This window comes from Pseudopipra pipra, chromosome 6, assembly GCF_036250125.1.
Source record: "Pseudopipra pipra isolate bDixPip1 chromosome 6, bDixPip1.hap1, whole genome shotgun sequence".
Taxonomy (NCBI): Eukaryota; Metazoa; Chordata; class Aves; order Passeriformes; family Pipridae; genus Pseudopipra; species Pseudopipra pipra.
In genome coordinates, this window is record NC_087554.1 from 25,673,263 (window position 1) to 25,695,374 (window position 22,112).

The window sequence follows — 22,112 nt, forward strand, 5'->3', positions numbered from 1 at the left end:
GCTGCACAGACACAGATTTTAGGGTTCTGTGTTCCAATTTTAAATGTTACAGTCCCTCTAATTTTGGATTATTTTGACTAGGCACAGCTGTTAAGCCTTTCTCTCCTCTTTTCCCACTCTCTCCTCAAAGAACATAAGCCTCTAAAAGTCCATGGTTATCTGTCATAATGTGAGCCTTCCTGGCTATCATCAATTTAATGAATGCTATTAACTACCTGATGATTAAGTTGGAAGAAAGAAAGGAGAGTAACTTGAAGCGGGACCATAGCTAAAAAGAAAGACAATACCTTAGCTTGTAGCAGAAGATTTTTCAAAATAATGTGCCTAAAAATACACATTTATTTAGAAATTCTTTAACTTCATTTAACTTCTTTAACTTCATTTGTTTTGGGAACCATATCTGAAAAGCTTATGAGAAGCTTTTTCGAGTGCATCTTCAGAAGGTATTTTACTCATTTTGCCTGAACTGCCTGGCCTGTTACAGTTACTTACCTTCCCAGAACACTGAGTTAATCAATGCCTTTGAGAAATAAGATCACCTCACCCATTTAACAACTGACCAGTCAAATTAGTAAGAGCACATATTAAATGTTTCTGCAGTTTTGTTAGTGTTAACTAAAATATCTCACTATTACTAGCTTCATTTTTTCAGATAAAATATGGAGTATTTTCTGCATCTGAATGTCTTTTGCAAAATGTAACAAAAGACCAGATCAGGGATAAAAAACAGAAAACCAAACCATATCACAAAATATAAATTATGGCATTAAGCAAGCCATACAAAACAGTGGATAACAAATTTGCCAGTTCATAAGGAGTTACGTAAATTAATAAAGTCATGTTATTTTGGGATTTGTTTTTTGCCTTTCATGTTTTATGGTAATTTTCTGGTAGTAGAGTTTTAATGAAAACATTTACTCATGTAAATGAGGGTTTCAGTTTGCTGGTGTTAACAATATTATTTATTTTTGTAAAGAAAAATCCTTCCTTTCTTTACCATCTCCTTTCAAAAATCTTTTGGAACTACAGAGGAAATGTCATCCTTCCTTTGACATTCATGTTTTGTTTGGGTTTTTTCTTTTATTTTAGTTTCTATGAAGTAGTGTAAACTCTAGCTTAATTTGATCTGGCATCCCCGCAGTTGAACATTTGTAAGTATCTTGTATTGTGGCCCATCTGGGTTGTCATAGAAACCGGAGACCTCCATCCTCCTCATTGTTGTTGGAAATGGAATGCAAACAGGGCATCAAAGTGACGTTTTTCTAGTACAAGTGAGAGCCCTGTGAAGAGCCAAACAGAAAGGGTTCTTACTGGTTTTGTGTTCCTTTGGCTTGTTGTAGCAGTTGTTATAGTACACTGTTTTCTCTTGAATATCTAGCAGCTGGGTAATAGAAAAAATGTGAACAACATGAAAAAGCCAAGCTTGTGTGGTTTATCTTGTCCACAGATTTTTCCTTTCTATCTTTTCTTGATGTATTTGTCTTGGATGGGGGCTGCTAACTAGTAAGGAGGTCGGAGCATGTTACTGCAAATCATTTGCGCTGCAAGGGGCTGAAAGAACCAATTATGTAGCACGTACATGTGGTTTAACGTTTGTCTGCACTGATCCTCTATCCTCTTACAAGAAAAAACAGCCAAATAATTCTGGCAAATGTGTTGAAATTTTCCACTTACAAAGTAGAAGAAAAGCCGAGTGACTGTTCTTCAAATCCGTATGTGTTTAACAGATATAATTGTAAAATCATATACCGCTTCCCTTCCCCCACATGCGCTCCAGCTGTGTACTCAGCAGTTCTGCTGGCATGCTGGTGAATGGTCCTGTCTCCTCCCCTGGACAAAGAACCTTTGAAATCGCCGCTGAATACTAACCAACACTGCCAATTGTACATGATCATGGATTTCCAAAATAGGTTGAGAAATAATTTTCTAAATAGCGACTTGCTCATCAACTGAGAGACAGCCTCCGTCAGCACAAAGAGGGCACAGGAACACTTTGGTTTTTTGTGTGGGAGAAAAATCTTAGTACAGTCTGTTCATGCTGAGCATGCTGTTGCTGGCCTAAAAGCAGCTGCCTGTATACTGTACGCTGCTGGTGCGGTTTCTTGAGCGATATGGGTCACTGGGCAGACTTCTGGTCTTCTCTAAATTGATTAAGGAAATCAGTTTCTGCCCCTGTGCAAAAGGTGGATCCTCCAGTTCAGAGGGCTACGTGGTTTGAGAATCTGTGCTGCAAGTGTTAAAGGCTTGGAGCAAAAACTCCTCTTTCATCATTGCTCTGGTAAATTGGAAGAGGAAGACGAGAAATGTGGAGGCAGAATGCTGCAATCCTCCATTATTTGTCTAGCTCATAATAAATACATTTGAACTGCAGAGCAGGAAAAAGCCACTGAATTATTATCACTATTTAGATAGTACTAGTGTGTGTTAAATATTTCAAAAGATTTTTGCAGACTAGGTTTTTGGCCTGCAGAGCATACAAGCTAATCGTGCAACCTATAAGTGGGGAAACAAAAGAAGAAAAACAGTTAAGATTGTGGATATGTAGAGTAATCAAGCAAGGTTTACTGGTCAGTTCTTGCATATGTGTATATGAAATATGGACCTTTTTTCTTCAATGAAATAGTTATTTCTGATACACTGAAAAAAAAATCTCAAAGTACTCCCTGCACTACTACTTGTGTCACCTCAGACACCCCTCTGGGCATAGGCCTGACACGTCAGTGAGAAGGGGCTTTAAAAGGGACCTGTTTGACCAAAGTGCTCTCCTTTTTCCAAGTCATTCTGATAAAATGCAATGCTGTCTTCTGCAAGCCTTCCCTGCCAATGAGAAAGGACTAATATTTGCTTGTCTGACTTCACTACTTTTTAGTTCAGCTTTACATTATCTCTGAGTGCTCAGAATCACAGAATATGCTGAGTTGGAAGGGACCCACAAGGATCATTGAGTTCAACTCTTAGCCCTGCACAGGACCATCCCCAAGAGTCACACCGTGTGCCCGAGAGTATCATCCAAACGCTTCTTGAACTCTCTCAGGCTCTTTGCTTTTGCAAACCTGTTTCATCTGACTCTTTTCTGTGTTTCCTGATTTTTTTTTTTTTGAGCTTATTTTTTGTTTTCTTCTGAGTTTCCTTGCAATCAATGACAGCTTGACTGTCTTCCTATGCAAATTGACAAACGTGTTTGGGGTTTGGGGTGGTTTTGATGCGAACATATTTGTATGATTCTCCAAACAAATGCCGTGAAAATTCTACAAGGCTCATAATGAATAGTGGCCATACAGTGTGAAATCAAGTATTTCTGTTTGCACATTAAAATATTTACACTGGGTTAGGGCTTTGTTTGTTCATTTAATTTCTGCAGCACCTATCACACACTGACATTTTTGTTACAATTGGTTGACATTTTCTCAGCCTTTGGCCATGGTGTTTCTTTTTTTAGAGTAAAGTTAGATCACTAGTTACTTACATGCCCTTGCATGTATTTAGTGTTGTAAGTGTGTGCCTGATAGATCTTTTAAAAACCTCTTTCCTCTGATTACATCTTGTCTCAACTCCAGATGGATTACAGTAGAGGATAGTTTTACCAAAACAAACAAATAAATATGCCCTATTTTCTTGGATATGTGCTCTGTTGTATTTTTTAGAAAACAGAAAGAAACCCTGAAGCTTGCTTCCCCAAGGCACCCCTGCATTTCAGCATCAATTTGATTTATTCAGAGGTAATATGAGCGAAAAAGTTATCTCAGCTGCGCCTTTTGTCTAATGGGCCCCCACCTCAGAGCCCGCAGAACCTGCTCCCTATGCTGAAACTCCCTTCGGCTTCTTATTTTGCGGAGGTTATCTGATAAAGAGAGTTATGTGAGGGCTTATTTATATGGTCAGGAATTTAAAAGGGTACGTGTTATGTGTGTAAAACTTTATTAGACTCTTGTTGCAAAGATAGTGCAGCTTTAAGGTAGTTCTCTGTGTTAATAATAGTGCTTGAGATCCCAGTATGAGTAAAGTTACCAGACCTGAGGACACAAAACAAGATGTCTTGCTGTAACAACCTGTGTTTCAGTTGCTAGGTTTCTGTAGTCTTTCAGCCTTTCTCAACAGTGCAGTGTGTGTTTCCTTGAAAAAAAAAAAATCCATTGGTGCGAAACCATAGAGAGGAAAACTAGTGTTTTGTGATTTACAGTCTCAGAGACAGATGTGATAGGTGTCTTTAGCAAAACATGAGAGCGACCCAGTGATGCTAGATTTAGAAGTCCAGGCATTCTGAGCTAATGCTTCCAAACATATTCACAACTCAGTTGTCATGCAAGAAATGCTGAGTGAACGCCAATGAAATAATACTTCTGAGTTTCGCTAGGATTGTCTGATACCTCCTAGTGCAGGTTTAGCTAGTCAGACCAGTTTGTAGCATGAAATGTGTTCATCCAGTAATATGTTGCATGTTCTCTGCAGTAAGTAGCAAGTCAAACATATGGTGTGAAAAAGAACTTGCACTTCATTATGTGATGAAAATATGTTTAATGTTTTTGTTTAGTTTTTTTTTTAATAAAGTTAATTTCCCGTTTAAATCTAATATGGGCCTGCAGAGGCAAAGAAGAAATCTTGATCTCCCCTAAACCCATGCTTATGATGTATATTTAGTATTGCATAAAGAGGAATTACAGGGGAACTTATTTTCTCTTTCTTACCTCGCTTTGACAGAGAACTCCTTGGAGAATTATAGAAATTCATCAAAGGTTTCTTCAGAGTTCATTTTACATCTCTAGCATTTACAGTCTGTCTTTAAAAGATTTAACAAAATCCTAGTAACAAAAATTTGCCTCCCAGAAAAACAAAATTCTGAGAGTTTTAGCTAGTTGCACTAGGACTCTTTTCCCACCATTTGAAATGGGATTCTCACATTCTTATTTTTGATATCAACAATCCCTCAGTCTTCAAGGATTATTACAGCACTACAAAAAGCCTCGGCAATTCTGTTCTGGGAGTTCATCACCACACTACATATTTCTGTATGTGTTAGGTTAAGGGATCTGTTCACCCACCTCATGGGCCTCATAAATCCTTGAGAAATCTTCCTGATTGACATAATATAAAAGGAAGATACTTGCATTATTTTTGAGAGGTCTTCTGTAAAAGGCAGTGTAAAAAATATTTCCTTCTGAAATATTTTCTAAGAGATGTTGGGAAAATAACATTACCAAAAAGTTCTGAAGAGGTACACTTATCAGGCATTTATTAGTTAAAAAAGTCTCCATGAGCTGCAATGTTGCATTCTTCACAGTTGAGCATAGCCCACTTGTCAGAAAACAGTATCCCAAATAGTGGAATCCAGTGATGGCTCAAGAAAGTGGAAGCACCTCTGCAATGCTTTATTCTGAAAGCAGTTTCAAAACGAGATGCTTACAGCCAGGAATTTTGAAGCTTTAAGTCATGATTCTAGTATGTACTCCAAAAAAGATGAGAGAGCAAATTACAGAGGCATTAGGTACAATTCATGTGTACATAAATTCAAAATTCTTTTTTACAGAAGTAGGAGCCAAGTGTGGGACAGAAACGTGGTTCTGCATTCCTTCACAGTGCTATCCTGACCTGAAAAATTTTAATCCTAGCTCAAACAAGATTTCATTGCATTACAGCATTGAAGCATTATAGATGAATTTTTACAGAACAAGAGATATGGATGCTTTAGATAATTTTCTTCATTGTCCTAATCGTGTTTGTTTCAAATTTATTAGATTTAAGAGTGAACATCATCTTTAGTAGAGAAATTATAGCTGACAAAATTTATCTTGGACTTTGTTGATATCAAATGTATCCCAACAAAAGCATTCCTTATTCTTTAAAAAAATTGTTGTTATAAAGGAACTTGTGTTTGCACTTTGAGCAAATGTATCATAGAGGGAAGAACTAACTGTCCTCTAACTATTCAACTTTCTCGAGGCAACCTCAGCAGCGTTCAGCTATTTCCATGAATTCTGAATTTATGTAATATATTATAGGCTTATATGGTACAAGTTAAATTGGATTCAAGACTGAATTGGCATCTTTAGATTAAATTTAAGAAAATTTGAGAAAGGAGGTCCAAATGCTATTAGAAAATTACTTAGATGTGGAAAGTGAGTCTGAAGGTCTTTAACGATCCCTCTTGTAAAGAGAGTACTTTAAGGTGGGTTCAGTAGCAGTGTTTACCTTTCTGTTATAAGAGAAGAGCCACCTTTGTTTCCTTTGTACTGGAGGGGATCTTTGACAACATTCACCAGAACTCTGAAATAAAATTCATGAACCATTCTGAACAAGGATGGGGCTGGATTTATTGCTTGGCTTGTAGCCAATCTCTGTAGAAACAGTTTGTTTCAGACACTTCAAAGTTACCAAGTCTTAGAAAACAGCAGGTCATTTTGAAATAGTAGCTAAAGGTTGGGAAACTTACCATAGAAGTTATATTTATTTATGGAGTTACATGCAGATGTGAGTATCACAATACATTAAAAAACGGGAGAAGGATGGGAGAGGATAATGGAGCTAATAGCAAAAAGAGTATTGCCATCACTCACTTATACAGACCAGTTCTGTATACAGCCTTATGTCATGAAGTCATTTGAAACAGTTAAAAGTTCCAACGGATAGTAGAAAATGTCATCTGCAAGTGCAGATTTTGTAGTGTTTAATTTATTTTTACAATAATTTGGATTCTGTTCAGATTGTTTATAATCCCTCCTTCCAAATTTGTTTCCCTTTTATCTGTGTGAGCATGTGCTGACACTGTTACTCAGTATACACAAATGCTAATCTACCTTCATGCACATGGAAAATAGCTTTCCTGGCACTGAGTTTAAAACTCCCATAGAATACATTATTAATTGAAGAAGTCTCTCTTTTAGAAAAGCCTATCATTTATGTGGTCACTGTTGAGGGGGTTATAAAATGTAATGCTGTTTGTTACCAGTGTGGTCTTCAGAACATACAGCAAACAACCCCAGATACTCAAAGTGCATTTGAAAAAGATTTAAATTTCAAAAGTAGTTTTTCTTCTTTATGCTGTGGTTGCATACACTAACATGATCTAATTATAATGCAACGACAACTCCTTTTCTATTGCCCTGCATGCGTTAATGCTCTAAATGCATTTCTTTTGGCAGGTCTCTGCAGTGAGGTGAAAGCATGGTAACTGTTCAGTTCCACATTGTGAATAATTCCCTGGTTCTGCATTTGGCTTTTTGTGGTAGATCACGCATCTCTGAAGTTCAAGGGGTAGAGTTGTGAGGGAAGTGGGTAGGGTGAGGCTGGTGTCCATCTCTGTATAACTCAGCTGAATATGACTGTGGCTCAGTAACAGAGCCTCAGCCCAGCTTCTGCTAAGTCTGCCCAGCTGAGCTGTTCCTTCAGTTACCCGTGCCGGCCTTGCAAACGCTGCCGAGCCTTATCAAATGCAGCCAGTTGGTGCTGCTGGTATGAAAGCACAGGGGAGCTCTCATGTGGAAGGTTAATGGAGTGTAATTAGAAAAAAGAATGAACTGCTCAACCACTCTATCTCACTGTACCTACACTGAGAGTGACAAGTGCTCTGATCTTTTATAAACCCTAGAGCAGAGGTTTAACAGACTAAAATTATGACAGTATAACTGTCAAACAAGCAAGTACGCTGTAAAGAAGTAGTATGAACTTACAGGAATATGAATGTTTTTGTTCCATTGTGTAGTCTCTATTAGTAGAGACTACTACTATTTTTTCATGCAGGATATTGTCCATACTTATATAGCAGGTCTCAAATACATTTTCCTGTGAGGTGTTCATTGAAGCCAGAACGATCTTCCTGTTCTGTTTGTGACTTCTTCATATCTGCGTCTCACATAACCATTACCTTGCAGGATGAAGTGATGGCACTATCCTGAGGCATTTTGATACCAAGGAATTAAAATTTCATAGAGAGGAGTTCTGGCAGAAGTAAGAACAGTTATTGGAATTTATATTCCAGGAAATAAAAAACAATTGAGATTACATACATAAATTGAGATTGGATACTAATGCCTGATCCCGTGAATTAAGTTAGGTACTATGTATGTCTGTTCAAAACTATCATGTTCTTAAAATGGTTTTTTGTGTTTTATTAAGCATGCAAATTTTTTTTCTTTCAATAGAGTGCTGATAAACTTTAATTATGAAACTGCTACTAGGAAGCAGAGGGAAGACGCCACACATCAATTCCAAAAAGGACAAGGAGGTTAACCAGTTTAACTTCCTGCATGTTAGAAACCATCATATTTTACCTCAGTAACCCTGTGTGATGTCTTCTGACTTCAGGGAGAATTGGAAAGTTTGGTTATCAGGGTACTAAGTTTTTGTCTTCCACATCTTTGTTTTCCATAAAACAGGTGTTGTATTAGCCTGCCAGTTATTCTGAAGGCCCTTGCAATGTCAGCAGGTTGATTAAGGGAATTTTGCTCAACTAATCCTAGCAGGTAGTCCATATCCTGCATTGCAGTGGATGGGAAAAAATATCCCAGCAAGTCTGACCTGGGGATATTTTTTCCCCATTCTAAGTCTAAAATCAATAATATCTAAATATATAAAGAAGCATACAATAAAAGGCATCAAAGAAAGAAGATAACTTGCTTTGTTTGGCTTCTAACTGTGGCCAGTATCTTGTATTTCAGGGGAAGATGAGAAAACAATCATGACTATATCTGGTTGTTTGTGCCTCTGGACATGTTCTAAAGAATGAGAGTGGAGTTTCAGTGCTGGAGGAGTGTGCTGGGAACAGGCACTTACACTGTCCCTGGTAGGGGACAAATATGAGCAGAGTCTTCCCAAGTCCCAGATCCCTCTCCCCCTCACATGTACTATACAGTCTGCTCTGAAACTTAGATTATGCATTTCCTTTACAAAGCTCTATAACCTTGTCATAGAGGCTTCAAACCATGGCTAGCTGTTACCTCTCATATTAGGCTTTTCCAGCATTTAACCATATCTGCATCTTATTTCAAGATTCAATTTGTCCACCATCAAATTACAGCCACAGAGTCATCATTTTACATTTTTCAGGGAAACTAAAACCCCTCCCATTGTTGCATTTGCTTTCTTTATATAAATATCTATACTCCATGAGAAGTCACCTCGCAATAAACTGTATATGCTGAGCCTCAGTAAGCTTCACATTACACAGTGCTGTTTGTTGGGTCTTTGATTATGTTGTGGTTTTCATTTGAACTGTCTCCAGTAGCACTACATCTCAACAAAAAAGGTAGTTTTCCAGTCTTCTGGCAAAATGCCTGTTCTTGAGTGTTTATAAGAGAGGTGGAAGTTCAGCAAATCTTTAATTGTTGAGTAGTTTTAACCTTACTTAGTGATGTACCTTTTGTGCCAAGATAAACACAGGGACAAAGTCCCCCTCCCCATACCATTTAAGCTGGGATGGTAAGGAGGAACCATTGCTTTGTTTTTCAGACGGCCACTGTTGTCTGATCTACAAACCTTGATACAATTGGAGGACAGTAGTTTGTGTCTTCTGCAGTGATTTAATTTGATGTCTTTTCTGTGAAGCGGGCATTTATTTTGATCGTCCTTGGTTAACTAAAGAAAATAGTAGAGCAGGTATATTTAGCTGAACAGAATGTCTGTATTTGATATACTAAGTGACTAGGAAGAAGAGAAAATCTCATTTGAGTGGGGTGAAACTATGACTTTTTGCTCTAATAACTTATTCTTCTTATGAAGTGGAAATCAACAATGAATTGTGATGTGATGTTGTTTATGAGAGGTTTTAATTGAACTGACACTAAACAGTATTTAGTTGATGACATAGGGACAATGCTGGTGTTAGTTTGTGATATTTGTAAAGCAACTGTGGAAATGAAATATGAGATGCTGCTAACAACATCAGAGTTATCAATAGGGGTTTGTACAACATAGTTTGAGCATTTAGGTCTTTCTGTTCACAGAAGACCACATTTGCATTCTGTGGTTCAGTAAAACTAGTCATCTTCTTTGATACTTCTGATCACGCATGAAGCGCATGAGCATGAACTGTGTGTGTTGCCTTTCATGAGGAGGAGAGGAGGTGTGATTCAGTCATGAGAATAGCTGTAGGATGAACAAGAACCCTGCTGAAGCTGATTAATGTTTAGTCAAGGACTGATACTGTGCTGTAGAATGTTGTAAAATTACTTTTTGACTCCTTTTTACTGGGGTTATTCAAAATATGAGGAGTTACCAGATCAGAAAGTGCACTTCTATTTAGGTTTTTTATTTCTAAAACATGAAGTAAGTTTACTGTTTTAAATTTCTCTACTTTGTTTGCTTAATGCAGACAAATTCAGTTTAAAGAATGTCATGTTATTAGGTAAATCAGAGGTAGGAGAAGAGAAGCAGCAGGCCCAGCCTGGCAGAGGTGTTTAGCTTAGGTAACTAGCTACTGCCTGTAGATGTGAATGGCTTTTTCATGGGGGTGATTGTTCCTGTGTGTTCTCCTACATAGAAATAATAATCCATAATATTTTTTGTTCTGAAATTTTATATCCCAAGCTTCAGTCCATGGCAGATTTTACAAGGCCATATTACACACTTTTAGTAAAGTAGGTTTAGTCAGGGATCATATAAACTTTTTTTTATGCTGAAGTACAAAAAACCCTTGTTTCATTTCTGCACAACCTGGATGGCTTTTTTATTTTTCCCTAAGGAGATTTCCCTCCCCCCCAAAACAGACAAAGAGGGGTAGAACAATAAGATGGGCAAGATATAATTAAAATGAGCACCTTTTCCAGTGTAGTCAGCAGTTCAGTTTTTTAGTTTCTTAAACCTTTTCATGTTGAGCTGAACCCCATATCCTTTTACCAGTTTGTATTTGTACTTGAAAGTACTTCTATGAAGCAGAAAAACCTAAAGTAAGACAAACTTTGTCAAACCTTGTCAAATTTAAAAATAAAAAATTAATTTCATTCCTTTCTTTCCATTCCTCCTTAATTGCATTCAAAGTACTGCACTTAACTCTTTTTCCTGTTCTGTTTTGACTGTTGTCACACACTTAATTCCCCATTCATTAATTGCTTCATTGTTTAATTATTGTAGCTGTTTTTTCAAGTTTCTTTCCGTTTACAGAAGTGCTAGGGTAAGAAACTAGATATTACAGTTATTTAATACATAAGCTGCAGGAAAACATTGTATGTGTGCTGCTCCTACTAGTTCAGTCTCTGCACCCTTCTTTGTGCAAAAGTAAATATTCTAAAACAAGAAGATGGTGATACATAAGGCATTTCACAGTACAGCATTCCCTTCCAAAAATGAATTGGTCTTGTGGTGTTGCAAATGGTAAAAGACATGGTACTGAAAATTCAGCAATCGAGAAGTCGTATAAAGCAGAATAGCACAGCAGCTATTTTTGGCCATTTTCATTTATAATCCTAGCTATATTTTTAAATAAAATTAAAAAAAAACCAGAAACACTCTCCTCTGTTAAGAATGAAGGAATTAACATTGTTTTCAGAACTGGCATAATCCACTTCTGAATGATTTTTAGCAACTTCAAGTGATGTTTCTCTATCATAAAGGAAATATCCCACATAATTTTCAAAATACATATGTGTTTCAAAATACGTATATGTGAACTGTGTATTTCTTTCAGGATCACACCTGTAGTAATTATTTTAAATAGTTTTAAATATAATTAAATGTAACAAGTCTACCAACATTTTTAACGACAAATACTTTTCACATTATGCCAGTGCTATCTAACAATATTTATCTGACATAACATCAAAGTAGATTTTTATGGAAGTAAGATTTATTTGAGTTCTGTTTTACACAAGGTACCATATGCCATAGTCAGTAATTGTTTTAAAGTTATTAGGACTGCAAAGCAAGCTCATGAATTTAGGGCATACCAAATTTAACTGTACTATCTTGGTCCATCTCTAGTGCTCATTCATATCATAAGAAATCTTTTTATCTTTGGGCAGCTTTTAGCTGTGTTTTCTGTGAACTGAATGCAGTACATGCTCTTTGGGACAGTTACTGGAGTGTTGGCAATCCAGCCATTGACTGGGTATGGTTGATATCTGTGTATTTACCGAAAGCTGAAAAAAGTTAGATTTTTAAACTATACCAATAAACAGTGTGCATTTCAGTAATCATGTCCAGGAGGGCATTCAAGTATGAGGTGGAGGTGGTCTCCCAGTCCCACTGCTACATTTCCATTCAGCACACAAGCACCTCTGCCTCGGAAGCACCTTTTCTGACTGGAAAATAGAGGTGCCACTTGGATCACCTTTAAGAAGTAGGAAATTGTATCACTCTATTTTCTTGAAATGAAATTATTTCTAGTTTAGTTGGTTTGGATTTTTTTTGTTGATAAAAAGATCTTCTGTAAGTAAAGCACAGCCAGAGGTGCAGAATTCTGTAAAAATACAGGATAACCACAGAAATAGCTGTAAATATTTCTATAGTCCTTTGATCATTGTTTCAATGGAATTTAATTCAGGCTGGTTTGCATGGCAGGGTTTTTATTCTTACTGGTGTAGATTCTGCACCATCAATGTCTATAATTGGATTTCACTATTTTAAAATTTAGATACCATCTTAAAGCATTAGAGGAGTGTACAATTATTCTCCTTGCTTGTAATCTTTCCACTCCAAAATTGCATTCCCAAAATGCACCCTCTTTGCAGGTTAAAGTCTAGTTGTGCTGGATCTCCAAAATCTTTTAGCTTCTTTCTGCCATGTAAGTTTTGATATCTTTTGGTTTGGGTAGCGGTAGGGAATGGGGCTGCCAAAGAGAGAGGGAGGCTGGAAAGGAAGATTGCAGAGCAGTAAAATTCCTTCCATCCTCTCCACTCCCAAATTGGAAGTTATTTGAAATCAGTACTGCCTTTTACCATTTCATTCGCAGCAGTTGGCAGTTTTTATATCCCAGAGAACATTTCTTGGTCAGTGGAGGGCACAGGTAACAGAGGATCTGTAATAGCTGACTTCCTGAAATTGGAAGAGCAGGAAAGCAGGTTACTAGCAGGCAGTTGAGCAGTTCAAACCACATCAGCCTCAGTTTTGTGATCTAAAATATATGTATTGCAAGGCTGTTTAGTACTCTACTTCTCTTTTTTTGAATATATTTTAATTTGTATAGATTTCTGAAGTTTAAAAACAGACCGTCCTTAAGATATGGAGGCTTTTTCTGAACATGTTTCCTGAATGAAGAGGAAAGTGTGTCACTAAATATAAGAAGGGATCTAGTATTTTAAAAATAGCTGTACTCAGAGAACTATTTATTTCTTAGTTGACTGATTAAAATGGAAATAATGCTTAGCTAATAAGGATAAAAACTTTAAACCTTACTAACTTTTAAGTTTGCTCCAGGGACTTTGCTTATCCTGTAACAACATATTCATGATAGTTTTTATATGAGCACAGGGATATATTTTGACACAGATATATGACCAAGAAGATCTATTTTCTGCTTAATCAAACCAAAATAATCTTCTAATGCTGTGTTAGGATCTGGCCCATGGCATGAAGGAGAAAGTGGTATCGCTAAATGTCACAATATTGATTGCAATTATTACCTTTAAGAAAGAGTCATATAAGACGTCTCGGGCTCTGTGAACTCAGTGGTGTGAATGGTTCTTGATGAGATTAGTGATAAAGATGTCAAGACAGCAAGAGCTATGAGATGATGTGTTGTGCTTACAAGGCACTGTTAGACAAATGAATTTTGAAGTAGTCTGATAGTAACTGTTGCAGAGGACTAGCAGCTCCTTTTTTGTAGAATACAGTATGGAAGAAAGGATGTGATTATTCATTCTTTCATGTTCTGGATGTAAAGAGAGGATTGGCATTTGGTTTTGGGGAAGATTCAGTAAACTTGAAAGACAAACGCTTTGCATACCTTCATAGTATGGCAGAAAAAGAAACTATTCTAGGAATATAAGGAGAACTAGAGCTTTCTGATATGCAGAAAACTGTTGTGTGTATGACGATGTGTTTATGATTGAGTTAATCTCAACTTAAAATTTTGAAGTTGTCAGTAAGAATTGAATTAAATATTCCTAAATAAAAGCAAGAAGGAAAAATGGCAATGATTAAATTTCTTAAGAGTTTTGTGGTTCTTTTAGATAACCTCAATCTCGCTAATACTCAGTCTCTAAGGCATGTAGCTAGGACTTTATATCAGTCATACAGACTGTACTTCCTGCAGCACAAACTGTCTTTAAAAGTGATTAAGAACAGTCAAGTAATTGAAGAACAGTTTTAAAACACAGTCTTAATGAAGTCTGACAGTAGACAAGAGTTTCTTTCATAGTGCCCTGCTGTTTAATTCCCTACAAAATGAGGCTCTGCTGACATTGCTGCAGACAGACATGTGCTGGGGCTCTTGTGTGGCTGCAGAGCAGCGGTTCCAGCAGGATGCTGCGAGGGAGCCGTGTGGTGTCAGACCAACGGCGTGGACTGAGGCTGTGCAGAGGATAGTGCAGAGGGTAGTGCTGAAAATGGGAGTAGATCTGCTCTGAGTTTCTGTGTAGGTGCAACCCTGAGAGCCTCGTCTGGTTTTGCTAATTCAGCTACATAACTTTGGAATATGTTGTCGGAGTCTCTCTCTTCATAACTACAGAAGAGAATCCCAGCTGTCTTGCAGGTAGTAAAATGATTTCTGTAGTCTCAGTGTAGTACTTTTACTGGCAGTTGGTAGAAGAAGCTTAATAAACTGCGTAAGCAATTGGCATGCAGTGCAAACTTCAGTTTTACTCTCTGAATCTTAAAAGCATTAGATGTTTCTTCCAATTTAATATCTGCATAATGGATATGGATGGCAGGATATGCTCCTGCCAGGCAGCTCTCAGCAGCCTTTAACAGGCTAGCATAGACTTCCAGAGCAATGGCATTTTTCCACTCACGTTATCCATCTTGTGCCAAATATGCCGAGCCTCAGTTTTTGCACAAGGCACTGGTAAGAGTTGTGCTTCGGGCCTGTGTTTCCCCGGCTCTGCGGGTCATGATTCAGGCCCAGGGGTGGAACAGGCGGCATGTGAATGCAATGTGGTGCACCTTGCTCCTGCTCCTGAACTCAATGGCTCTTGCCCTGCTGTAGCAGTATGGCAGAGGAGTCCTCCAGCCTGCCTCTCCCTCTTCCTTTTTTTCTTTTTCATCCTTTTACCAATGTTCCTCCCATTGTAAAGAACAAGATGGAAATTCATTCTTGGACTATTGCTCCTGATTTTCTCCAGTCGGGGAATCAGTAGAAGAGCACCATTATCCCTGAATTTCATACAGGCAGCTGTGGAAGACAAAAACTCCCTTCCTGTTCATGCCAGGTATGGTAATTCTTCAGCCTCCTGTGCAGTGTATTTGCAGTCCATTTTTTGGCAGGTATTCTATAGGGATGTTACATTACTTCCTCTCCTACTTTGCTGCCTTCTCCGCTCCTTCCCCTAGGGTTACTCTCTGGAAATGTTTTCTGAGCTCTTGTGTCTGCTGACATGGCACTTTGATTTGCAGGTTAACATGGTTGATCTTTTCAGAAAGCAATTTTAAATGGTTGTTCAGTTATTACATATATGAATGAGCTGATAGACACAGGCCATTTAAAACTATGTAAAGTATCTGAATTAGGAAAATGCTTCCTAACTCCTATTATTTTCTTCTTGTTCTGGAAGGGAACAAACAATTTTCAGCTTTTAGGCTTTGACAGCTTTTAGCACTTCACTGGATGCAGTGTAAGATAGTTCTGTCATGCTGCTGTCCATTACCAACTCCCTCAATTTTCAGTGGGGTTGGACCTGTGTTTCTCTTGTAAGAGCTGAGCATGCATCCTCAGCCAGGGCTGTTGGTGTTGTAGAAGGCAGGCAGTCCTTCTTGTGTACCTGTGAGTTGCTGAATTCAGTCTTTTGCTAAAAGGTCAATCGTGAACTCACACACTTCAACCTTATGAAACAACAGTGGGGTTTTTGTTTCTTGTGCTTTTTATTTGGCTTTTTAAAGTTTCAGTTCTCAAATCTGTTGATTTGAACCTACCCCTTTTGTTATCTTCTTCTGGGCTCAAGGTACACACTCAGTGATTGAAGTATCATGCAGTTTTAGCTCATCATAGCTAAGAGACCATAAGTCTAGAGTGTGTCAAAAACAATGCACAGAACAGATACTTTGTTAGCTCAGAATGTTGTCATTTTGTGGAAATAAAATTTGAGGAAAAGTATTTTTCCAGTTAGTTGTATTTATGATATACCCAACAAGCTGGATTTTTATGTTTTTATCTCCATCTCTTTTTTGTACCATGTCTTAATAATAATGCTTCTAAACAAAAAAAACCAAAATCAAAACATTTGGTATTATCAAAATGGTTGTTTGTTTGTTTGTTTGTTTGTTTTTAGTTTTCCTTTCCATATAAGTGCAACTGCATGGGGCAACCCACTGTTGGCACCTGGCTCTAGTGGAGGTTTCCTAACCATTTCTGTTTCCACTAGAGCTTTCTCAGTTGAGCCTGTATCACATCTCTTGACTTCATTGTCCTCTTTTGAAGCCAACTTTGTTGTGTATTTGCTTTACAGTGTGCATATACTCTTGATCGAGAGGGCTTAGGTATATAGCTAAATGTTTTTAAAGCTGTCCTAACTTGGGGTGGTTGGAATGTAGGAAAGAAATGTCCATTTTTGGTTATGCCTGCAAAAGGTAAAAAAAACCTCACAGTGTTTTCACTCTTGTCCACACTAAAGTAAAATATGAATATAAATTGTGATTCCTTACTATGGGTGTGGCAACATGTATCTGAGGCTGCAGGTCACCTCACTTGGCCTGCTCCTAAATCTTGTTACTGTCTAAAGATACACAATGGCTACCAGGAGAAGAAACTTCTTTTTAAAATAATTTCAAACTTTAATGGAAGCTATATTGTAACAGGAAGCTTTTAAGCTGGGAGAAATAGATCTGGGCCATTTCCTTCCCATGTACGTAGCCCTCTCTGATTCTTTTTCGGGTGACGTTATTATTGAACAGAATGACCACACATCCATGCCCTTCCTATTTCCCACTTTGCACTCCAACTGGCTGTCTGTCCACTCAATTTGGTACAAAATGGTATGCCCATTGCCTTGAAGTCAGCTGTGAGGCTTCAACCCAAAGTACATTTTTGTCACTGTTTAGGAGTGGTGCATGTTTGAAGCAATCAGAAAATTTGGAATCTGAATGCTAACATGTCTCATGTAAATATAGGTTAATGAGCTTTTGCAGTGGTTTGTGAATAGGCTGAATTTTGGTGGGTGGGTTTCTGCAAGGACAGCGAGGTCACCCTGCTGGGCTGCTGTACTCCTCTGTGGCCTATTTTGCACCGTACCTATTAGATAACACCAATATTCAAAATTCCAAAAAGAGAAATCCCACTAAGCTTTTGAGCAGTTCTTTATTTACATTAAATAAATGTATATTTAGGTGCTATTTTTTTCTCTAATATGTGCAGCTAAATAACTGTCATAATTTCTGTTTATGTTTTTGTTTATCTGGTAGAAAAGAGTGGTGGAACAGCTTCGAAAGAATTTGATAGTGAAGCAGGAACAGCCAGACAGTAAGTTTCAAATACAGCCATTGGCACAGTCAGAAAACAAACTACAGACACCACAGCCGCAACCACTACAACAGCTACAGCAACATCACCATCAACAGCAGCAGCAGTCCACTGCACCCTCTCCAAACGTGATAGGATCACAGGTAAAAAGCCATGATAATTCCTTTCCTTGCTAACGGTGAAGTTCACTGAAAATTAAAAAAAAGGGAAAAGTGCGGAGAGAAAACTGCAAACTTTCACTTACACTTGTTAGTGTACCAATGTGAACTTCTTCTTCTATGCATATGCAGATATGGGTCTTGTGGGGTTTTTCTGCAGTAACCTCCCGAGTCAAAAAAATTATGTTGTGTTAAGAAGTTGAATCATAACTTCACAGAAAGAAGGGTGACAGTATCACCTTCCTTAAAGTAAGTGAAAGTTTAGTAAATGAACCTGTCTTTTCCACAGTTGTATGAATGATTGTCTAACCATACCCAGTAGGTACACACTGTATGAGGCGTATGACTAAAATCCTTTATTTTTAAAAGATGAACAGAATGCCCACTGGATCTGTGAACAAAATGTAAGAAAACAGTTCCCTCTTCTTTCTGCTTGTTTTTTTTTTTTTTTAACAGATGTAACTCGTATCAAATAATAATTACCTGAATTTTCAAGGATTTGTCTGAGAATGTAAATTGTTAATTGAATTGTTTAAGTTTTAGAAAGTAGTGTCTTTATTGGGAAGGTAAAGTAAATTTCAATATAGTATAGGATTAGAGACATAATCCCATAACTCTAAAGAGAAAGTGGTCTGCTGTCACTGAGAGGGAATTTTCAAGTTTCTCCTGTTCAAATATTTAAAATCCCAAAAATGTGCTAATAAAATAGCTAGAAATTGCAGGGAGGTGTTCTGTAAAAGGAAGTGTATCTGAGATCATCTTTTCCTGTTGATGCAGTCTTAGGAGTTCATGTTTACTGGGATAGGCAGATGGCAGAATTCACCCGTGAAGTTTACTTTATGCACATTGCATTGAATCACACCCACAGCTTTCACCGGTTGGGATTCTCATTTTCCCTTTTCCTGAAAGCAGAGGAGGGAGAAATGGTTGGACTGTTAGTTCTCTCTTTAACTCAGCAAGTTGGTTTGGATGCACTCTAAAATGTATTTGTGAGGCTTAGGTAGTTGTATTTTTGAGAAAAGAATATTGAAGAAATGAAGCAAATTTAACTTAAGGTAAATGCATTTCTGATCAGCAACAGCAATACCTAAAGCTAAAACACAACAAAGAAGTAAATATTACCGTGTTCTGAAGTATTTCTAGGCAAACAACAGATCAGTCTTAGCTGTATCACTGATCTCTGTTTTTCAGTCAGGAAACATGGCAGCAAATGCAATTTCATGTGTTTCTCTGTATTCCACACTTTGCATTCATGCATTAACTTCCAGGTCATCTCCTGGGTTGTAAAATTTAAGTTAAAGAGCCCTCTAGCGAAACAGTCCAAAAACTGCTGCATCCTTCTGACTACCATTGGTACAGTAGTACTTGGAAAGTAATTGCAAACTGAAAGGCAGGTTGTCCTGTTGCTTGGACAAATAAGCCAGTTTTTATTCTTAGCACTTTTATATTTTTATTTATATTGGTAAAATTCTGAAGTACCCTCACTAGTTTCTGCACACATTTTGCATCTAAGGTTGTGCCTCTGTCTTGTTGCCTCTCAATCTCTTTCAGCAAAGAAAGGTCAAAGATTTTGTCTCTCTAGAGAGTTTTCTGGTGTCTACTTTTGTAGATAACACATTTTTCAAGGCTATATCAGCAAAGAGAATGCTTTCAATTATTATTTTCAAAGTAATCAAATTTAGAAATCAATATATGCCACCTTAACAGTGACATTTCAATATACTTAATATAGTCCAGTAAGAAGGGCTTTTAAAATTTTCATAAAGCAACAAGCCTGCTAAGAGGTCATACTATTGCAATATTATGTGAAATAATGCAGGCTTACTATGAATGTCACATCAGTATGAATTCATGCATTGACTACTTTTTAGAATAACCGAGGTAATTAATGCTCAGCAAAGTAACAGGGATATTCAAGTTCTGTGATCTTCTGACTGGAACTATACTCTGAGGTATATATACTATACTATACTATACTTAGAGATTTAATAGAACCCCTTGAAAGAGTCAGTCTTGTATCACATAATTGATTACACCTTTCTTTAAAATGTTTATGGTTGAATGTAATGCTTATGAAAATGATGCCATGTTACATCTCATTCTTGAATAATGTTACTGCATTATAGGAATAGAGCCTCTTGCTTTGGAGAAGGTGCAACAGAGGTCAATAAGAAGCCCTTAGATCTCAGATAAAAAGTTAAGGGAGTTGTTCATGTTGCAGCAAGGAAAATTTAATTATGTCTGGATTTTTTATAAATGTATAAAACACATTATCCTTTAATTTTGCATTATACAGTGATTTTTTTTCATACTTGGGCATAATTTACAGGATATAGTTTAAGCATTATGAAATTAGAGGTGTGAAGGTAAACTGTGGATTTTTTTAAGGAAACAATATTGGTGAAAATACTGAGGAATCCAACAGGAAATATATTGTTTTATTAGAAAGAAGAGAATGGTCTTGTATGATTAAAATCAAGCAGTCTAAATCAGGCACGTTCAGAACACGAATAAGACTGCCTGATCCCTGGTTTTCCAATATTTCCTCTGTCGAGCCTAATCATAGAGTCATAGAATCATAGAATCAGCTGGGTTGGAAGGGACCTCCGAGATCAGCAAGTCCAACCCTCGATCCACTACCACCGTGGTTACTAGACCGTGGCACTAAGTGCCACATCCAGTCTTATCTTAAAAACCTCCAGAGATGGAGAATCCACCACTTCCCTGGGCAGCCCATTCCAGTGCCTGATTACCCTCTCTGTAAAGAATTTCTTCCTAATGTCTAACCTAAACCTCCCCTGGCACAGCTTAAGACCATGCTGTCTTGTCTTGCTGATGGTTGCCTGGGAAAAGAGACCAACCCCCACCTGGCTACAACCTCCTTTCAGGCAGTTGCAGAGAGTGATGAGGTCTCCCCTGAGCCTCCTCTTCTCCAGGCTGAACAGCCTCAGCTCCCTCAGCCTCTCCTCATAGGACTTGAGCTCAAGTCCCTTCACCAGCTGACATCAGGAGAGAATGGTGATTACTTAGTACTAAGAGCATTTGATCATGCCAATAACTGTTTTGAAGATGCAGTGCCAATGGAGTTTTACACCAAAGAGAAAAGAAATAAGATCACTTGCCATTGTGTTGAGTGTCACTTGTCGTGAGTTTTCAGTTCGCATTGTGTTCTGGTTTTATATGGAGACTCTCACCTTGTTGCTTTTTGAATGAGATTCATAATGTCTGTTTTCCTTAGCGTCTTAGAAGACAGTACATTTTAAAACAAAATTATGAAATAATAGTTGTTTTAACTTTGGAATTTATGGGCATAATGTATTCAGGCATTTCAGATAAACGTGATTCAAACCCACTCTTTTTAAAACAGGCCAAGAGCAGTCTTGGTGTCACATATATGTTCCAAAACTAGCCCATTCCACAGAAGTTAAGCTTAATTGCCTGCAGGTGGACAGACTAACAGACAACTCTTACAACTTCAGGGCAGCTCTACCAACACTCTTAGAAAAGAAGGTTCAGTGCTAGATAACCGTATGTATGGCTAAAACTGAGATTGGAATGCCCAAAATAAAAATACATTTTTGTTTTTAAAGAAACCAGCTTATGAATGTTTTTCCTCTCTTCCTCTGATTATGAGGATCACTGTAACTAAAGTTTCCATTTGAAAATTAGAGTTTTACTCGATGAGAAGCTGATTTGCTTGTATGTTCCATAAACTTCCACCTTATAGGTTTGATATTGACAGTGAATGTTTGGAAGTAATATGAAACTAAGAGATCCAAAATGCATATGCCACTAACACTTAACTGTAATTTTCTCAGGAATTTGTTTTGATCAATCTGCATTGCTACAGATGATTAAACCAGACCAAGCAGGTTTGCCTCAAATGAGAATGCTTTCTTGCTATCCAGTTTTCGGAGGTATAAGATAATGTCCTTGTCAGAACAGCAGGTAGATAGGCTCAGTGCTGCCTTTTCTTTCTCACACTGTCTATTGTTTCTGACTAACCAACCCACGTCCTGTCTGATACGGAGTGTCTCTGTCTCTTACAGTGTATTTTCTGTTTCCCTTAGAAAACTGTAACTACAGCTTCTATGATCACCACTAAGACACTACCTCTCGTCTTGAAAGCAGCAACTGCGACCATGCCTGCCTCTGTTGTGGGTCAGAGACCTACCATTGCCATGGTTACTGCTATCAACAACAATCAGAAAGCAGTCCTCAGCACTGATGCGCAGAATGCACCAGTCAACCTCCAGACAACAAATAAGGTCACTGGGCCAGGAGCTGAGGCAGTCCAAATAGTGACAAAAAACACAGTAACTTTGGTAAGCGTTTCATGTGTTTGCCCTGCAGATATGTGTGGGTTTGGTTAACAAGAGGACTATTGGAAAAAAAATAAACAGTCAGGTTTTTGCACA

At 37.7% G+C, this 22,112-nt stretch overlaps 1 protein-coding gene across 8 annotated transcripts in view; it reads left to right on the top strand.

Moving 5' to 3' along the window:
* PHF21A (PHD finger protein 21A) overlaps positions 1-22,112 on the top strand; it is a 137,368-nt gene that overhangs the window by 84,648 nt on the left and 30,608 nt on the right. For all 8 annotated transcript variants that reach the window (XM_064658025.1, XM_064658018.1, XM_064658019.1 and 5 more), the window contains 2 exons: positions 17,479-17,679; positions 21,765-22,019. In XM_064658025.1, coding sequence (XP_064514095.1) covers positions 17,479-17,679; positions 21,765-22,019 — 456 coding nt within the window. The remainder of the gene's footprint in view (positions 1-17,478; positions 17,680-21,764; positions 22,020-22,112) is intronic.